We start from the raw sequence: 21,274 nt of genomic DNA, 5'->3' as shown, positions 1-21,274 counted from the left end.
TTTTTATTTCATTGTATTGTGTTACACCGAGGGCAGAGCAGCAGCACATGGCTGTGGTTTCATCACACAATGAAGTTCTTGCTTCAGGCTGAAATGGAGGTAGTCCTGTGTACTAATATTCAGCAGTTACTTACTCTGCCATTGATCAAAACCACCTCCCAACATTACTATAATTAAATACAGTCCAACAGCCAGTATGAAGCCTGTACATTTTTTTCAACTGCAGCAAGAGTACCATGAGAACAGAAGAGATGTTGATCCGAGTCACATGAGGCTTTTCGGACCTTATTAAAACACTGTTTGTAACAATGGACTCTTCATTGAGTACTGCATGCAAAAAGTTTACAAATCACAATTAACCAATGTTGAAATAGTGAAACCTCAATAGTCAAACTAATTTGTGATTTACAAATACTTTTATGATTCATATTATTTCCCAGTTCTATGATTGCTTTCAGTCAGAATTTCTGAACGCTCTGTATTGAAATGAGGGTTTACAGTATATTAACACGTATCTATGTTGGGGAGCTAGCTTCCTATGTATGGAATTTAATTTAATAGTACAATATAATAGAGAAATAATGTGAATCATAGTCATCTCAGACTCCTGCAGGCCCACCCATAGTTCTTCATGCTGAGCTTAAACAGCCAGACTGCCCAAGCCACTGGCAAAATGACATGCATGGAAATGGACAAATGTGCCAAGCTGCCAGCATCCACGGACCAGGAGGAACCAGCTGAATAATTCACTTTTCAAGGCTTTCATCACCAAAGCAAGGGAAGAAGGACTGTAATTCAAGAATCTACAAAGAGTCATCACAATTGAATGACAGTTCAAGAAAATTAAGAAAACATTCCAAACACGGTGGAGATATACTGGATAATCTGTGATCTTTGGACAAATGCAGTACAGATCTTTTGATATAGTTGTGCTATTAAACCAGAAGAACTTCTGAAGGAATAACAGAGTGACACAATGGGGAGGTAATGAAGGAGGAGCATGCGTCTGAGAAAAGGGGGGAGGGAAAAATCAAGAGACAAGCCTGGAGAACTGAAAGGGTTAACAGTAAACAGGAAGTACCTGCTCCTCCACTCAACCTTCGATCCTTTAGATACGCAACTGAGGGAAGGAGGCAGGGAGACACAAACAGCAAAGTTAACACAACTCTACTCTAAACAACGCACTACACACAACAGAGAGGAACACAATCAGATTGAATACAAGTGTGTGGTGGGTCATACAACTGAAAGGTGGGTTTCTAGAGTTTGGTTAATCTTATGCAAGGTTTTAGTTATCCATTTGTTCCAGGCTGGGTTGATAAAAGGGCTTCCAACCCACCTGCCTGTGTCACTCAGACTTACATTTTTCTTTACAAAACTGACACTGAAAGGAGAGGACATAAAAACGCTGTGGTTTGTGCTCTACACCATGAACCACAGCACTGAGCTCTGTGCTCTACACCATGAACCACAGCACTGAGCTCTGTGCTCTACACCATGAACCACAGCACTGAGCTCTGTGCTCTACACCATGAACCACAGCACTGAGCTCTGTGCTCTACACCATGAACCACAGCACTGAGCTCTGTGCTCTACACCATGAACCACAGCACTGAGCTCTGTGCTCTACACCATGAACCATAGCACTGAGCTCTGTGCTCTACACCACAAACCACAGAACTGAGCTCTGTGCTCTACACCACAAACCACAGCACTGAGCTCTATGCTCTACACCATGAACCACAGCATTGAGTTCTGTGCTCTACACTATGAACCACAGCACTGAGCTCCATGCTCTACACCATGAACCACAGCGTTGAGCTCTGTGCTCTATACTATGAACCACAGCACTGAGCTCCGTGCCCTACAACATGAACCACAGCACTGAGCTCCGTGCTCTACACCACAAACCACAGCACTGAACTCTGTGCTCTACACCATGAACCACAGCACTGAGCTCTGTGCTCTACACCACGAACTACAGAACTGAGCTCTGTGCTCTACACCACAAACTACAGCACTGAGCTCTGTGCTCTACACCACGAAGCACAGCATTGAGCTCCGTGCTCTACACCATGAACCACAGCACTGAGCTCTGTGCTCTACACCATGAACCACAGCGTTGAGCTCTGTGCTCTACACCATGAACTACAGAACTGAGCTCTGTGCTCTTGTGGCAAAGTGCCCCGCCCCTGAGTGCATTTGTGTGTTCTGTGTTGTATATATGCGTGCGTATGTTAATGTTGGTGTATAGATTGGTACACGGGATATAAACGGGTCTGTGTTTCACGTGTGTTTAAATTGTATATTTGTATTTAGGCACGGGATTGCACATCACGCACGTGCATTTAAAATATAATATGTGAACACGGGGTTTCACGTAATGAATTCACGTGCTGGGATTCAAGTGAGTAATTAATTAGTAATTGAATCCCAGCACAACAGTATATATAGATGCACGTTTCTGTCACTCGGGGTTAGGTGTTCGGTGAGTGGAGAACGAGTGTGGAGAAGGAGGTAAAAAGAATAATAATAATAATAATAATAATAATAATAATAATAATAATAATAAGGAAAGAACTGTCTCACTCACCGTGTTTCGTTTGTCTGTCTGTCTGTTTACTGTCTAGTCCGTTTTGTTTGTCTTTTTATTTTGGCGTGTAGTGCCGTGTCCTGTGTTTTTGTTGTTGCAAACCTTTTATTTGTTAATAAACGCTGAGTGCAGCCATTGCTCATCACAACCACTGTCTGTCTCTGTATTCCTTCCTGCTTCTGGTCTGACGCCACCCACTCTGGCCGTCTTTGTGACACGTGGTGTCATCGTGGGATAACAGCGCCTCCAAGCGTCAGACCAGGAGAGGGGGTTTTGTGTTTAAAAAAAAAAAAAAAAAAAAAAAAAAAAAAACACTGGACTGGTTTCAAAAAAAAAAAAAAAAAAAAAAAGTGAAAATGGAAGGCTGGAGAGACGGCTGCCGGGACCTGGAGGACCTCCTCGGGGGCCTCGAGGACCAAGGCTGGTGCATGGCCTGTGGAGTCTACGGACACACGGTGGCGATCTGCCCCTTCCAAGGTGAGGAGGAGGAGGAACCGGCCCAGGAGAGGAAGGTGGGGAGGAGGAGTAAGAAGAGAAGGGGGAAAGGAAAGCTGCAGCAGCAACAGCAACCACAACACCAGCCGGAGGAACAGCAGCCCGGGTGTTACTGCTGTGCTGAGCCTGGGCATTCCAGCACCAACTGCCCCTGGTACCCCCTCGGACAGCTACCCCAACGATGCCCCATCTGCAGAGGTGAGCACTTCGTGGCCCACTGCCCTGTCCATCAGGAGAGGGAGGAGCAGGGGTCGCCTCAGTCTCCACGACCAGCAGGGGGGGGTAGACTGCTGCTCCCACCGCCCCAACCACAACTGCAACAGCGGCCAGAGGAGCCAGAGAACCTGTTCCCCTGGTGCACCTGGTGCGGAGAGGTGGATCACCGCTGGAGGGACTGCTCCGAGGTGCCACCGAGCTGGTGCGGGCGATGTGAGGAAGGGGGACATGACTGGTCAGGATGCCCCTATGCCAGCTCGCCAGTGCCCAAGCGGAAGGAGCCTGAACGTCCTACGCCTGAGTGGGAGGAGCCCGAACATCCTACGCCTGAGTGGGAGGAGCCCGAACGTCCTACGCCTGAGTGGGAGGAGCCCGAACGTCCTACGCCTGAGTGGGGGGAGCCCGAACGTCCACAGCCCAAGAGGGGGGAGTCGGTGCGTCCACAGCCCAAAAGGGAGGAGTCGGTGCGTCCACAGCCCAAAAGGGAGGAGTCGGTGCGTCCACAGCCCAAAAGGGAGGAGTCGGTGCGTCCACAGCCCAAAGGGAGGCAAGTCGGGGCTTCCACAGCTCTGGGACCCAAGCCACCAGCAGAGGGAAAATGCCTGCTGGTTCAGCCCCAAGAGCCGGAAGGGGAGGAGTTACAGGCCCAACCCCCTGAAAAAATTTTGGGGGGAGAGGGGCAGGAGGCTGGTGTCCCCCAGCAGCCTCTATTCATGCTGCTGAAGGCAGCACGGCGCGCACCAGCCCAGCCGCCACAGCGGAGGGAGCCAGCGCCGCCAGGAGCAGAGGAGCTGCCTCTGCCTCCGCCACCTCCACCGCTTCCTCCACTAGGAGCAGAGGAGCAGGAGCTGCCTCTGCCTCCACCACCACCAGGAGCAGAGGAGCAGGAGCTGCCTCTGCCTCCACCACCTCCACCGCTTCCTCCACTAGGAGCAGAGGAGCAGGAGCTGCCTCTGCCTCCACCACCGCCAGGAGCAGAGGAGCAGGAGCTGCCTCTGCCTCCACCACCTCCAGGAGCAGAGGAGCAGGAGCTGCCTCTGCCTCCACCACCTCCAGGAGCAGAGGAGCAGGAGCTGCCTCTGCCTCCACCACCGCCAGGAGCAGAGGAGCTGGAGCTGCCTCTGCCTCCACCACCGCCAGGAGCAGAGGAGCTGGAGCTGCCTCTGCCTCCACCACCGCCAGGAGCAGAGGAGCTGGAGCTGCCTCTGCCTCCACCACCGCCAGGAGCAGAGGAGCTGGAGCTGCCTCTGCCTCCGCCACCGCCCGGAGCAGAGGAGCAGGAGCTGCCTCTGCTGCCCGTACCTCCGCAGGGAGTACGGTGGCCGGAGCCCCAGAAAGGGGAGCTGCCGGCCACGAAGAAGGGGGACGAGGTCTGGAGACCACTTTCCCCAGCAGCAGTTTCGCTGCAGGAGTTCTTGTGGCCGGAGCCCCACAGGAGGGAGCTGCCGGCTACGAAGAAGGGGGAGGTCGGGGGACCACCTGCCCCCGTAGCTTTTTCGCTGCAGGACGGGACCAGCATGCTGTCAGCCGTGCCACTACCGGCAGGGGAGCTGAAGCCTCCCTTCCCAGCCCGAGACTTTGTCCTGGACTGCTGGGTTTTTAAGGGGGGAGGTGTCCGTTGAGGCCATGTGTGCTGCGCACAAGGGGGGGTATATGTGGCAAAGTGCCCCGCCCCTGTGTGCATTTGTGTGTTCTGTGTTGTATATATGCGTGCGTATGTTAATGTTGGTGTATAGATTGGTACACGGGATATAAACGGGTCTGTGTTTCACGTGTGTTTAAATTGTATATTTGTATTTAGGCACGGGATTGCACATCACGCACGTGCATTTAAAATATAATATGTGAACACGGGGTTTCACGTAATGAATTCACGTGCTGGGATTCAAGTGAGTAATTAATTAGTAATTGAATCCCAGCACAACAGTATATATAGATGCACGTTTCTGTCACTCGGGGTTAGGTGTTCGGTGAGTGGAGAACGAGTGTGGAGAAGGAGGTAAAAAGAATAATTATAATAATAATAATAATAATAATAATAATAATAATAATAATAATAAGGAAAGAACTGTCTCACTCACCGTGTTTCGTTTGTCTGTCTGTCTGTTTACTGTCTAGTCCGTTTTGTTTGTCTTTTTATTTTGGCGTGTAGTGCCGTGTCCTGTGTTTTTGTTGTTGCAAACCTTTTATTTGTTAATAAACGCTGAGTGCAGCCATTGCACTCAGCTCATCACAACCACTGTCTGTCTCTGTATTCCTTCCTGCTTCTGGTCTGACGCCACCCACTCTGGCCGTCTTTGTGACAGCTCTACACCACGAACTACAGCACTGAGCTCTGTGCTCTACACCACGAAGCACAGCATTGAGCTCCGTGCTCTACACCATGACGCACTGCTGGCCTTCATTGCAGAGGTACTTACTGTATCCCATTCCCTGAAGGTAATATTTGAAGGCTTCAGTGAGTTTTCCAGGCTGAAAGACACAACAAAATGATATCTTTGTAACTAGACACATAGGAATTCACAGACAAACACACAATGAACTCAAGTGCAAACATCCACTAATGAACAAAATCAGCTTAGTTTTCACATAACGGAGACAGTATTCCCATGTTGAATGAATATGTGATTGTTCTGGTTTTCAAATAGCATGCTACCATACTTTTCATGTTAACAACCAGTTAGTGTGATTTTAATAATTAGTATTATTATAATTATTTTATTTCAATTGTTTTTATCAGCATTAATCAAATGGTATCTATTGCCTGGTCGACTTTCCAAACCACTCATCTTGGATTTCTTCCTATTCAGTCTGTAGAAAAAGAAAATACAAGATGGCCATGGTTTGGCTCTACAATACTGTCTGCAAAACAAATCCAACTCAAACTGAGAAAGCACATAAAAATAAATTGAACATCAGTTACAAAATATTTCAAATGTCCATACAAATTATCAAAAGCAGATATTTCTATAATTTCAATTTCTTACCTGTGTCAGCTGGGGGAGTCCACCAGAATCTGCCATCTGGGACGGAAACACACAGGAGATGGATAGAGTTAGTCTCCTGGAAAGCTCTCTGTGTGTGTTATGCAGACCTACTGCACTATAGCTTAGGTTTTTGTTTACTCTAAGCATTTGTTTCGAACCTTTTCAAAGGTACTCTGCTTGTGTGTTGCAATGCAGGTGTCATGTAACAGATTATGGTGTGGGGAAACTTGCAATTTAGGATTTTTCTCAAGGATGGGAAATTATTATTTTTCATTTTTTAACAGTAATGTATTATCATTGATCGAGTCATAATGGTTTCAATTCTAATGAAAATAAGAAATGTTCACTACCTTGAGGAAGGTGGTCTTGGTTGGGTCCAACTTGGAGTTGCATTCAACCTGTAAATAGATAAGGAACAAATTATAAATATGAAGACTGACACATTTTGTATGTGTGTGTGGGTTGTAGTGCTGTAACTCATCTAGTGTTATTAAATGGACTTGGCGAATGCTCTGTGTGTTTAAGGCTGGTCACACTCGGGACTAGACTGTATGTTTTGTGTTAAATACATCATATACATGAGACAATAGCTTGGCATCCATGCCAAACCCAGCTCCCCTTGGTAAGAAAGCCCTTTGGGTGAATATGTATTTGGGTATATTGTGTAATGTTAAAAACCCTGCCTTTGGTTGATGTTTTGAAATCTCACAAAGGTGGGTGCTGTCCATGATGCTCATTACCATTGGTGCTGAAAGCATGAGAATCTAATTGGCAGAGTAACACCGGACAGATGACCATAAAAGATGATTTTTGTTCTTATATGGAGGCATTTGTTTAAGAGAGATTGGGAGAGCCGGATGCAGAGTGGGGAAAAGAGGACTGGAAGCAATAGAAAGGGAAACTTCGGAAAACATTGTAAAATAGAGCAGAATAAATAAAAATAAGGCCATGAAGATCAAGACTGTTGGGAATAAGAAAGCAGAGTGGTTTTAATGAGTCACTGTCAGCCCTACAGCATCTTGAAGTTATGCTTTCAAAAAGATGTAGGTCATCGGTAAAGGAGAGATGCAAGAGAGTGAGTGAATGAGGAAGGGGGGAGAGGCTCTGACCCAAATACCGCAGTCTGGCACAGTGATGAGTCACTGTGGGCTGCTTTGCTGCATGGGGGGAGCTATGAAATGTCACGTGATCATCATCACACGTTTCTGCAGACACTGGGTCACTGAACCAAAACAACTGGTTTTAGCAAGTGGGTTCTACAGGAATTAATAGCTTTTACACTGGCTGGAATAATTACCCATCTCTCTGGGGCCACATTAAGAGGGTTACAGGACTATGTCTTTCACCTTCACTCATCCTTCAGGATGTTAGTACTGCAATCAATTCTGCACACAGCATTCTAGGAGTTATTTCATATTTGCTCCATGTCTTTGAAGATATCAATGCAGGGTAGCTAATCTTTCTTGCCTCTGTAGGCCTGAGTGCAAATCCAGCTCAGGCTTTAAGTTTAACTGTGTTTTGTGGTTTTAACCTTCTGTAGTATCTAGTGGACATTAAACTAAATGATTAAATTACTGTTTAATTCAGAACAATTAGAAATCTCTGAATCCAGTACCATTTTCCCTCATCTTGTAATTCGCAAGTACCAAAATGTTGAAAAAAAATAATCAATTTGGCAGATTCTTTAGGGGCAAACTGATACCTGAAGTCTGTATAAGCTTTACTGTTAGTCCTACTGCTACTAATATATACTTTAAATAATAGCTAATATATACTTTAATTATAACACAAGTATAAGATCAGGCATACTCCAGTGCACCCTCATTCTCCACTAACAAAGTATGCAGCTGATTCATTGTTGGCTATATTTTAAGATGTTTACCTCCATAAATAAACACTGATAAAAACCATAATGTGGAAATAAATAAATTAATTTGGAAAATCCAAAGTTTTATTATAAAAAAAAAACATGGAAGTAACAGATGTGAGGCTTTCCACTGTCCTAACCAGAGAAGGTTGTCATGACAATATAGAAAGGGACAATTAGGTGATAATATCTGCACTGTTGCAACGAGATCTAGCTCAATTTTCATTTACAGAGCTATGGTGTGTATCTCTTTGACCTAATAGGCATTTGCTACATTAAACCTCTTCAGGGTAATTTCAAAGGCAATGTAATGTATTGCATCAGAATATTTAACATTAGAAAGGATATGCTAATTCTAATTGACTTTCTATTTTTCTAACTTTGTTCAACATTTGCATTTTATGATCAGTAAAAAGGTTGAAGGGTGAATTCTATCCAGTTTGCCACAGTACATATTTCATGCAAGCGATTTTGTACATGTACCTTAGTGCAAGCCAGAATCATAAGCTCTTCTCAATTCAAAAAGAAATATAATGTGACACTCACCACTCCTTCTTCAGCAGGGGCATTGTCTCCAACAACCAGCATTGCTGGGCACCTTCAGTAAGAAATATAATACATAAATACATAAATAAATTGATAAATAAACTGGAACTGGTAAGTGTATATTATAAACCAAGTAAATCAGGGATTTTAGTCCTGTTGTTGATGCTGAATCATTTAGGATCCTTTAAGAGTTTTTTTTAATGAATCAGCTACTTGGGAATGGACAAATATTGATGGGCCAAATAGCCTCCTCACGTTCGTATCTTTAATACAATTCCATGGCAGAAAAAGGCCTCTATTTCTCTCAAAAGCAGGCCTGTGTCAAGTCATCTTCTTTTTTTGTATTAAGAGAGCTTTTCCTAACCTGACAACAGAGGCAATGTAAGTGCTAATCAACTCTTCAGTGAATTAAATTCCTGAAGGGGCATGATCTGGGATGTCTGGTTTACATCCACATATAATCTGGAGGTGTCGAGGCAAAGATATCAAACACACGTCACCACATTATATTAAGGTATCATTTGTACCAATTTAGGGTAAAACTATAAATAACACATTTGTTGTAATTACCGCACAAATGTATTGTAGAGTATAAATATTTGATTATAATTTGGGGAAGGAGACATGACAGTGTTCACTGAACCTGAATTTTGACTTGCTAGTCCCTTTGGTCCTGCTCATCTTCTAAAATCCCCGTACCGAGCTCTCCTCTGTCTGAATTTTGACTTGCTAGTCCCTTTGGTCCTGCTCATCTTCTAAAATCCCCGTACCGAGCTCTCCTCTGTCTGAATTTTGACTTGCTAGTCCCTTTGGTCCTGCTCATCTTCTAAAATCCCCGTACCGAGCTCTCCTCTGTCTGAATTTTGACTTGCTAGTCCCTTTGGTCCTGCTCATCTTCTAAAATTCCTGTACCAAGCTCTCCTCTGTCTGAATTTTGACTTGCTAGCCCCTTTGGTCCTGCTCATCTTCTAAAATCCCCGTACCGAGCTCTCCTCTGTCCGAATTTTGACTTGCTAGTCCCTTTGGTCCTGCTCATCTTCTAGAATCACTGTACCGAGCTCTCCTCTGTTAGTGTCACTCACCTCAGGGTTTTAGCATTAAGAACCGTCCCGGGCCTACTCATTTCTAGGTCTCTGCGACTGGGAGTGACAAGAAGAAAACAACTTAGCTTGTGAATCGAGGAATTGCGCCTTCAGCATACATATAAACCAACAGCCTTTTTACCCAAAATAGAGAGCTGGCTTGGACAATTATTGAGAATATATGTCCACAAGACAGCAACAACTTGTGAAGTGCCATTCACAGTGGGGGGATGGTGATTTTTATTTAACCAGAGGACATAACAAAGCACATTAATACCTTAGATATAGCACAGCAACAAGTGATGTCATTGTGTAGACATTTGTAATGCAAGAACAGTTTGCTGATTACATGACATCATTTGTTGTGGAAATGACTAGAAAAATGTGAACTGGGTCGCTTTTGATTGAATCGGTATTGACACATGCAGTAAATTGAATATATATGAACCATTTTAAAAATGAATAGGTAGTACATGTAAGTACTGGTAACTAAATAAAGAATGCAAATATGTTTTTGTCTTGCAGGACTGTGCGCCCAGACTTTACCCATTGTACATGTTCCAGAAGAGCTGCAGGTTGAACTGGTTAACACTGGTCCCAATCTGCTGCCTGTAGCTCTGCACCAGCTCTGTGTTGTTCATCAGCTCCTCCTGTGTGCAAGATGGTAACATTTCAGAGACTCTCTTACAAACACTGCCAAGTGAGTTACTACAATAAGGAGGCAGTGTGTTTTGGTTTGCTGATTCACTAGTTCTAATAACTGATAAGGCAGCAATTATCTCTCTTACATTAAGGCATTGCTTTAGAAGTAAGTGTTTCCTTTAAAAAACATAGATTTACTCGTATTCCAGCCGTCACAAAAGACATATCTCCAGTTTCATTACCTTCCGGCTGTTACTAAGCTTACAGTTTTGTGAAGTTCAGCAAGACTGGTTATATACTGGTTATGTAATCATTGTACTGTGTCTATGAAATGCATTTTTATGGGAAATTGAGCAATGCAAACAATGTGCAATTAAAGCTGGTTAAAATATTAGAACTAGTTTGCATCAATAGGGGAATCATATTTTAATAAAATAAAAGGAGCTTTAACAAGGAGTTGATATTGGATTGACCAGTCAGTCACAGTAGTGCGAGATTTCTACTGAAGGTTAGGTGTATGTGCTTACCTGGCTAAAGAGGTGGGTCAGGACAGTTTCAGGAAGAGCACTGGTCAATCCAGACAGCTGTAAGTAGAGAAAAGCAGGGGTTAAACTGGAACACAACTAACTGTATCTACTTTTGATAAGATTGCTTAATGCACATTTACACTTGCTGTGTATAGTTTATTGTTGGACTTTAGGCTTTTTTTTCTTCAAGGGGAGATGCAGCTTCTCCTGGTATAGATACAGACACAGGGAAGCTCTCCAGCTGCACAATTTAACACACGGCATGTATTTGGTAGCACTTTTCTCAATGTTGAATCAGCTTAGTCCAGCATTCTGCCCACTTATATGCCCAGAGCAGTCCTTAATTTGTCGATTGTAGTTAAATTGTTCTCCAATTTACATACAGTATTCAGAAATAATTTCTTTATAAAATACTTGTGCATGCAGGCTACTCCTGTCATATTCATGAGACTGTTCACTTTCAGACACATTGATAATTACAACAATTGAAACAGTATTATTTACATTACTGAGAAAATGGCACTGCATGTTTGGTACTTGGCATGATTCGTTGTAAGTAATGGAAATATACAATACATGTTTTAGTTATTTATTTATGTGGTTCTGTTGTTGTAAAAAGATATAACAGCAACAATATGTAACATTGCATTCGCAGGAGCAGATGGAGATAGCAGTCTACTCACATGGCAATGAAAAGGTTAAACATTCTAGCCAATGGAAAAAATCAAGGCCATGGTATTCAAAATTAATGAATAAATACATAAATACACATATACAATAAATACATCCATAAGCACTAGCATGTGGTATGCTGTATGTTTCATTGTAGTTCGTTGTCATGTAAAATGTATTAAAGTTATGTATTAACAGATAAAGCTGTAAATCATACATCAGAGCAAGGGGAACTCTTTATTGAGCAGCCATTTTGTTTCCTCTCCACACTCCACCAAAATGGCTGCCATTACTGGTGGGTGAAATCCTCAAATTGCTTTACAAAAAAGGATGTGATGCCTTAGTAGTTTAAAGCCTAGCTAAGAAATAAGAAACTGCAGAAATCCTTAATGAATATGCAGGTCACAGGAGAGAGTTTGGTAGACAAATTGCAATTACTGGTGTCTTAGAAAAATTAATTAAATAGCAGCACATCATTTTCATGTCCATTAATTGTGTAATCTGCAGCTAATCATTATTGGCAGCTGTTCCTAGTTCTGAGATATAGTACAGAGGTTTATCAAACTACAGTGTCGGACAGACCACTCCCTGCCACTAATGGCAAAGGGCACCACTGCCGTTGTTATTATTATTTGTTTATTTAGCAGATGCCTTTATCCAAGGCGATTTACATAGACTAGGGTGTGTCAACTATGCATCAGCTGCAGAGTCACTTACAACTACGTCTCACCCGAAAGACGGAGCACAAGGAGGTTTTAGTGTCATAATAAAACTAAAAATGTGAGTTTTACTGAAGATGAATTAAAGGGGAATGCCATATCAGATTGAATGGTTTGCAAAAATGAAGTAGACTGGATATGTGACAAAATCTGTCTCATTGATAGGGTTAAAACAACATGGCAGAGAAAGGGTTATGTTTTACTGGACTACACCGGTAATCAAAGAATACATCTGAATACAGCCGTAACTCAACTATACTGCCTCATTACAGCAGAAACTGAAAAAGTCACGTGACTTCAATAGGGTTGCCATATTACAGTAGGTCAGGAGTCAATGTCATGGCCACAACACATTTAGCATGCAGTGTTTATGTAACCCAACAAATATGAAGCCACTATCTCATATATGAGGCTTGGACACTGTGGGGACGGCAGCATGGTATAATAACTGGCATAAAAGTGATTACTTTTTCTTCTACTATACCCACGATCACACTTGAACAAGACAATCACAGAATACAGTTTTGTACCAAGTATGAAGCCAATATCTCACTTTGTTAGATCTTTATCATCTGGAAAGCAGAAATTCACATTATCCCATTATGGCAGCCATCTTTGCCTGAAGTGGCCTCCTGGGGTGAGGGCTCCTTCCCCACTGAGATTGAGGAAGGGGAGGAGCCTGCGCTCTATTGAGGCGGAGCCTCGGAAGCTAGTGTGCTTCCGCTTTCGAGCTCGATGTCGGCACTGATGGGACGTGCTGCAACCTTTTTGCAGGTCCCCTGGACTACAGCGGCCGAGCCACACCGGTCCGTGTTCCGGACACAGGCCGTGGCTCCTTGCCCATAGCCCTTCCCAGCTTTCCTGGATTTCATGGAGGAAGTGTGCTCCTCTTAGGATTGTCCGGTCTCGGCGCCAAGTGTGCGGGGCAGGTCGAGCCGTTGGAAATCTCCCCAGGCACGCACTATTACCAGGACAGTTCTGGTTCTCATGGCTCTGCTGGGTGACCCGAGGCATCGCATACAGGCCACAGCAGCAGCGGGCAACCGGGCCCTCCCGCAAGGTGGTACGTGGTACGTGGTACATCCATGCAGCAGCATTCTAGCAGGCAGTTCCAGGGCCATCGCCCTAGGCAGCTGCCTCAGAGTGCTCCGCCCCAACCTCAGCAGCCCCAGCAGAGGCCCTGAAGGCTTGCGGCCTCAGACCCATCCGTTTTCCATACATCAGTTGCAATACTGGTGCGCTTGCATCTTGAACACCTGGGTGCTTGCCACCGTGCACAATGGTTACACACTACAGTTCCGCATGGGGCCTCCTCCCTTTCGAGGGGTCATGAATACACACGTGACAGACCCTCTTCAGGTCTCGGTACTCCAGCAGGAAGTGACTGCCTTGCTGTGCTAGCAAGCCATTCATCTTGCAGACCCCATCTCCCATGGAAAGGGGTTCTACTCGAGATACTTTCTGGTACCCAAGAAGGACGGCAGCTTTCGCCCCATCCTAGACCCGAGACTCCTCAACGAGTTTTTTGAAGGAGAGGAGGTTCCAAATGCTGACCCACCGTCACATTCTCGAGTCCATTCGGCCGAGCGACTAGTTTACCACCGTGGACTTACGGGACATGTACTTCCATGTACCCATTTGTCCCGAGCACAGGAAGTTCCTCCACTTCACCTTTAAGGGAAGCGTTTACGAGTTTTCCGTGCTGTCGTTCATCCTCTCTTAGCTCCTTGTACATTTTCAAAGTGCGTGGACGCTATCCTGGCCCCCTTGCGGTTGCAGGGGTTCAGAGTATTGAACTACCTCGACGACTGGTTGATCTGTTCCCAGTCACGAGATATTTTCAGAACTGGTGTCTGACTAAGGGTCACGAGCCAGTCTCTGCAAGAACTGCTCGATGCCGCTAGGTCACCTTCTACACGGAAGGTGTACTTGGCGGCCATTTCTGCGTGCCATGACCTCTTTGATTCTGTATCTCCGGGTGCGCATTTCTAAGTAACCCAACATTATCATGTCTAATAGTAATTATACTAATATTGCTAGACTTACAACTAACTGTACACAGGGAATCTCTTATAAATGTTTACCATAGCACATTTGCAGTCATTTTGGAGTCTTCCCATAATAAAACTATTTTCTTTATCACAGTTTGGCATGTTTTTTAATATACTGTACTACACCTCTCTGTGCTTCCCAATGCTTACCTATGCTTAACCATGCGTTCACTATAATGTATTACACTTTGCTTTTACTATAGTAAACAGATATAGTGGATGTGTATAACACATGTACAGTACAGGTACATACAGTGCACACAAAAGTAGTGAACAGTATAAAATAGACAAAAGGAAGCACTGACCTTTGTAGCTGCCCAGTCGATCCAGCCCTTGCCATTGGGGTCAATGTTTAATAGGACCAGACCCTCCACCAGTTCAGGGAAAATCAGCTGGAGGAGCAGAGACCAGGGGAGAGATTTAGATCCACAACTCCCAGGCAGGGCAATATGTTCCATTTTTTTAACCACAGTATGCCATTGTGAGTGCTAAGGTCATTACAGTAGAACCTCTGAGTTACAAACACCAAACAGACAAACTGTCTGGTCAGCAGGTCTACACATGTATTAAAACCATTGAAATTGAACTTTAAGAGTTTCAGATATTCCCAAAATGTTTGTAAATATGAGGTTCTACTGTATTCCTCAGCAGGGATGAGGTGGAGGGGCTTGCATGTGGATGAAAGTCTAATAATTACAATAATGTTGTATTTTTAATTGTGACATTCAGATTAGGTAAGAGACAGGCAATAACAGCAATCGTTCTTACTTACAATGTATACAGTGATACAAATCATAGCTGTTTTATAGAACCTGGACTGCACTAGTTTAACACTTATCACACCTCCGTCTGTGGTAGTTGTTCATTCATCTAATATATATGTTTGTCATCTAACTTCAATTTGAACTTTTTATTAGACCACTGTAATGTAACTAACTCAAGACACTGGTTAGACTGCTATGTTCTTTACAGGACATTTGGGAATCTTTGACAGCACTACGTCTTGTTGTACAGAACATTTAAATACAACAATCTCCTCTAAATAGTTTACTGCCAACAACTGAACTATATATGTTGTACCATCCCTTTGTGTAAAAATGAAAACACGCATGTCCATGTGTGGCGGAGTGTCCCGCCCCTATGTATTATTATTTGTATTTTTGTTTGCGGCGCGGATAAAAGCGCCGTGTCTTTTTGTTATTGTTTTTTATATTTATCATTTAAAATCTCGTGAGGATGCATGACTGATCAGCTACTGATTATTTAACTAGCTGACAGTCATGCATCCTTACCAAACGCGTGCAGACTGTGGCCGAGGGGTAATAAGATAATTAACAGCTAGTTAACCCCTCGGCCAGAGTATAAGAACCTGCAGCTGTCCGTACTGCAGGGTTGAGTGTAGAGAGGAGAGTACGGGAGAGCGGAGAGAGAGAGCAAGGAGAATATAAAAAGAACAATTGCTATATTTAAAAATATACTTGTTTCTCTTTGTTTGGCCATCGTAACCTTTTTGTTTTGTGTTTTGTTATTGTTTAAATCTTTTGTTTTTGGTTTGTTAATAAATCCACGCTGAGTGCCATTGCATTCAGCTTCACCCGCCCATCCACTGTTTTGGTTTCAGTTACTTCCTGGTCCGTGACGTCACCACACCTCACCACTGCGAGCCATCCTGTCACACCGTGCCATTAATCCCCACCACGGATGTAAAAAATATATATTTTAGAGCTGTCAGTTATACAAAAAGTAGATCACCATGACATACTCTATGCGCTATGAACCCCATAGTGAGACGATAACTGGGCTAATGAGAGACAAGACATCTTCAATCATGTGTGTTTGTGGGATGTTCACAAAGGAACTAAACTAGGTGACTTTAGCTTATTGAACTGACCTGCTGCTCTGTCATGTCAGCTGTAATAATACATTCTTGAGCAATGAACCTCAAAATACAAGTCAGCTGCAGCTGGAATCAGACTTACAGCAAAGTTAGCCAAGACATAGGCCCCAGCTCCAACCCCGATTCCAACGATGCTCTTAAACCTTAAAAACAAGAGTAGGAGTCTTCAGTGACCATTGTTCTCTTAGTGTCTTAGGCACAATTTTCTTTTTATATATCTATGTGTGTATTATAAAGCTACATCCATAGAATGGCAATGAAGTCTGAGTCAAAAGTCCAAATCTCAATCGCTTTGCAACCTTTAACTCCACTTACAAGTTTCAAATTGGTGAGCTTTCATACAGTTCGAATGAAGTTCTGATTAAGCTAAAATGACATTGTAGGAAATGGTTCTGTGTACTCACCCAAAGTGCTGAACTACACTGGGCAGCATAGCAGCCAGCTGGTCCATGGTTGGATACTGGTATCTGTAGAGAAGAACATTACATCACCCCTGGAATCCACTATGACCAGGAATAGAGTTCTAAAATACAGACTACTGTACAGAACACCAACAGGTGCTGGGACCATGTTTAGGACATTAGGTGTTGGAGGGTAGTATAAGTGACATTTGGTGACTGCTATAATGTACTTAAATAGTTCTGAATGTACAAGACTGCAATACAATTGTAATTTATAATAAGTGATGCATACATTTACAGCATGGTCATGTCTGACTGCTAGATTTGTCCCAGGCTTGTCTTTCTCTCTTGCTCTTCTTACTGTTGATCATTTAATCAGTCAGCACCACTGTCCCTGGACAGCAACATTGTAATCCCAGTCAGTTTTCAGTCAAACATGGAAATAACTGGGCACAAATGTTCACTGGCACATAAATATCACACCATGTTAGCAGCACTTTCACTCTCCCTGTCTGAAACAGCTTGGCTGTGCAACCTACAAAAGCAAGGCTTTAAAAAATGTGTTCTCTTATTAGCATAGAAATATTTTCAAAGTATCTATTACGTTGCCTTTGTTTTACAGACTTTTTTTGTTTTCACTTGTTATACTGTAAGTTTTTGTGTTACAGATTATAGGACCCCACGTGACCAATATCCTTCACATACTGTAGGACACAATGTGAGCCAGGGGAGGTCCCATTGCTTGCAATGCAGTAAGAGTACTTCTAAACTGCTGTAGCCAGATAAGTGGGTTTCACCTGAGCTAAAGTGAAAATGTGTGAAAAAAATATAAATTGCTGATCAATAAGTATGAATGTTGTTTAATAAGAAAATGTTTCCTAAAACCCTGGATTCAGACCACATTTTGTCTTCTTTATATTGAATTGATATTTTCCCCAAAAGTTTTTTCCTGGTAAAAAGGTTTTAAAAAGCACAAGAACCTTAGGCTGTTGGAAAATGGAATGGTTTCACAGAACACATTAAAGACGTCCTAGAGGCAAAAGATTAACAGAGCTGAAATTAGATGTAATGGTCATGCTATAAAACCTTTTATAGTTATACAGCAATAGACTGTATTTGTCATGAAGCAGAGAACACAGATAATGGGCACCTTTGCTATGAAATATTCCAATACTATTTGAATTACAGTCAAACTAACAGAATTTGGTGCTTCTATATTTTGCATGTTACATTTGGAATGAATGGAGACATGGTACCTCCACGGAAGTCACAAATACTCAATGAAAAAAATAATGTGCATAATTAGATAGAATTCAATTTATCATATACAGTTTGTCTTGTTCATAAACTGTCGACCATAAACCATTAGCACTGTAATTCCACAAGCCATGCAGCTGTTTACAGCAGAAAAGCTTGCTCTTCTTTAAAGCTGCACACAGTTGTATTGTTATCTAAAATTCAGCTTTCTTTCAAAGTGTATTAAAGTGTATTAGAGCAGTATACATCACTTAAAGTACAACTTTGGTGACATAATTACCAAATAATTGACAAAACTAAATCTGTAACCTGGTAGCAGTTGCTTTCCCTCTGCTGCGACCTGCAGGAGGAGTGTGTCTCTTACCCCTGTGGGAACTGTGAAGCTCCAGTCTGCTGTCCGGGTGCATCCACATGGCACACCACAAAGTGCTTGGTGATCTCCTGCATGTCCTCGAAGTTAAAGAACGTGTTGAAGCACAGCTTATCTGTACCAAAACACAATCATTGCAGTCATTGTAACTACATTTTAATAATGCGTGTTGACTTTTTTAGCAAAGAAAAGACGTGCAGTATACCTGAAATGTATTGTAGTCTATAAAAAAAGAGTGCAGTTAAACTTCAGTGCATAAAATGAATAAAACAGTGGTCTAATCTTTTGAAATCTATTGAATGGTACTTGAACAACCATGTGTAGACCAAATTGAAGGAAAGAAAAAATAAATGTTAATACTAATAAGACATGCATTTTTAAAATATTAGTTATCCCTGCTTATTTAAACTGTAATTTCACAAGCAGTTTGTAAAGATGGGCAGGCTGGTTTGATGGTATTGTGAGTCCACACATAGAATGCAGGTACAAGCACACATCCCTGAAGCTCTCAGTCCTTGAAGCCCTGGGATTAGTCTGTTTGCTGTTCTTTGGACTCTTGAAATATGGATTATAAATCATGAAGTCACTCTCAGACAGTTTTAAAACATTCCAGCACATCTTAGTTTTCATCTTAGAATTTTCCGAATGCAGATATAGGTATTTTATTTATTTTTTTGTATGTGACAAAATCAAGCAGTTTAATTTAAGCGTATTATATTGTGATATGATTTGCTTTATATTAATGCAGCAGGTAAACATTCTACAGGCCTCTTCATGCATTTACTGCTGTTTTAATGGGGGGGCAGCAGTCTTAATCTTCCTCTGATTCCTATCATTTCCAAAATTTAAAAACTGACACTGCGCAATCTTGATTCTCTACTGATTCAATTTGTGCTATAATAACTATAATGAAAATTATTCTGCATTTGGTAACACTGCTCAAGAGGTGTTACCATGGTAACAGAATATTGCACTGACAAATGTGTTGAACATTTAATGAATGCCTTAAAGATTAATGTTTTTTTAATACATTGTTTTGTAGGCAATGAAAAGCAATGTTTTTTTTCTGAGAAAGCCTCATTAGTAATCGCTTGCATTTGGGGCACAATCTGAAGCAAAGTCCTTCAAAAGACCTTTACTGAGCTGCACAAGCTGTAGCTCATTGATCTCCCCTGTGCTGGTACAGTATGTTTCTTTTCTTTAATTGAGTGTCAGATCAGTGCAGCTAGTCCTTAATCACTCATTACTGACATTGTAATGAGGAGAATGACTAAGACCTTTCCAACCCTGCTGAAGAACTGGGTGGATTTATAGACTTGGGCTTGGGGTGTATGACAAGTCACAAATGCAATCACAGGGTTGTTCCCCAGCATGAAATGTAGTGTCTAATGTAAGTAGAAAAAGGGTGTGCTCAAAGAGAGAGTACAGATCAGACCTCCTCAGATTAAAGCAGACTGGACCTCTGTTGTGAGTTGTATGTAACAAATATTGATATTTACTTTTGTGTATTTGTTTAAATATATGATCATTTATCGTTTTCTTTTTTTCTCCAGATATTGTATTATAGTTAAATTGTTGCTTATTTATCCAGATTGCTTTCATTTTTACTTCATTTACACATTGTGACTGAAACTGACCTGCAAATGTTAATGGGCAGCAGTGTGGAGTAGTGGTTAGGGCTCTGGACTCTTGACCGGAGGGTTGTGGGTTCAATCCCCGGTCAGGGACATTGCTGCTGTACCTTTGAGCAAGGTATTTTACCTAGATTGCTCCAGTAAAAACCCAACTGTATAAATGGGTAATTGTATGTAAAAATAATGTGATGTCTTGTAATAATTGTAAGTTGCCCTGGATAAGGATAAGAAATAAATAATAATGGAAGTCACAAAAAATAGTAAACCCTTCCCATTCTAAATCACTGGTTTTATTCACCACGCTGTGCCTCAGCTGACTGGTTTGTTTCTTAAACAGAAATGGATTGTTAAGAGTTTCTTTTAGCAAGTTATCATAATAGGGTATTACATATACTGTAAGTAAAAATGTAAGTGTTGTATGTATGTATGTATGCATGCATGTATGTGTGTACATATTTATATATGCATTGATGTGTGTGTGTTGAAGATAATTACACAGGGTAAGTATAAGCAAAAATATTTAAGGAAATCTACTTTACCAGCAATAAACTGCAGCTGAGCTGCACAAGGAAAACACATACACACAATTGCAGATTGTCATTAAAAAAAAGTGTTCCCCCATAACACTATTAATGGATGGGCATAATATTTTGCAAGTTCACTGGTTTGTTTTATGGGCAAACTGGAGCATTGTAAAATCTCTAATCTTGAAATAAAACAGGTAACTGTGTTTTAATCCTTAAGCGTGATATTGGTGTGTCAATAGTTCTGTTTGTGACCACTGATGTACATTGCAACCAGCCAGGAAAATAATTCACAAAACCCATGCGTAGTCAAAATGCATACAAGGCAAGATTGAAAATGCTGAGCCATCTACACTGCCGCTGGCTTTGCTCAATGTTTTATACATGCACTACATTTTCATCCCATGACAAATATCTTGTGCAAGGACCCTTATATCCACACACTCCAGCATAACAATCACAGAGTTATCATGCTCTAGATAGGGTCTATTCTTGCAGTTCTTTGTTGGTTAGTATGCATGTTGCTAATTTAAACCCTTATATAAAAGACACGTATTTGTTCCTCTGGGGAATCACGAGACAGACCTGCTTGCCTCATAAGTAAGCCTGTCTGTTTCCTTCCCACCTCACTGCAAAACAGTGTAAATGCCCTAGTCACCTGTTCCTTAAACCTCACTGTGCAAAACTGGCCTTCTTTTGATCCCTGAGCTACTGCCTTGTCGAAGCCTGACTGATTACTCTAGTGGTGCTGCTCTCTGAATATTAATGGCAGCTGCAGCAGAAATGTTGCAGAC

The 21,274-nt window shown here is 42.3% G+C and overlaps 1 protein-coding gene across 4 annotated transcripts in view; it reads right to left on the bottom strand.

Annotated features, from left to right (window-relative positions):
• Positions 1-21,274, bottom strand: part of LOC117424405 (protein NDRG4) — a 48,212-nt gene that overhangs the window by 3,380 nt on the left and 23,558 nt on the right. For 2 of the 4 annotated variants that reach the window (XM_034040704.3, XM_034040706.3), the window contains 12 exons: positions 18,317-18,437; positions 16,699-16,761; positions 16,377-16,437; positions 14,703-14,789; positions 10,956-11,012; positions 10,333-10,436; positions 9,787-9,843; positions 8,705-8,756; positions 6,642-6,689; positions 6,292-6,327; positions 5,725-5,776; positions 1,082-1,120 (listed from right to left, as the gene is read on the bottom strand). In XM_034040704.3, the coding sequence (XP_033896595.1) occupies positions 1,082-1,120; positions 5,725-5,776; positions 6,292-6,327; positions 6,642-6,689; positions 8,705-8,756; positions 9,787-9,843; positions 10,333-10,436; positions 10,956-11,012; positions 14,703-14,789; positions 16,377-16,437; positions 16,699-16,761; positions 18,317-18,437 (777 nt within the window). The remainder of the gene's footprint in view (positions 1-1,081; positions 1,121-5,724; positions 5,777-6,291; positions 6,328-6,641; positions 6,690-8,704; positions 8,757-9,786; positions 9,844-10,332; positions 10,437-10,955; positions 11,013-14,702; positions 14,790-16,376; positions 16,438-16,698; positions 16,762-18,316; positions 18,438-21,274) is intronic. The other 2 variants (XM_034040705.3, XM_034040708.3) reach the window with 1 other exon arrangement.

This window comes from Acipenser ruthenus, chromosome 19 (assembly GCF_902713425.1).
Source record: "Acipenser ruthenus chromosome 19, fAciRut3.2 maternal haplotype, whole genome shotgun sequence".
NCBI classification, from domain to species: Eukaryota; Metazoa; Chordata; class Actinopteri; order Acipenseriformes; family Acipenseridae; genus Acipenser; species Acipenser ruthenus.
This window is presented reverse-complemented; position numbering and strand designations above follow the sequence as displayed.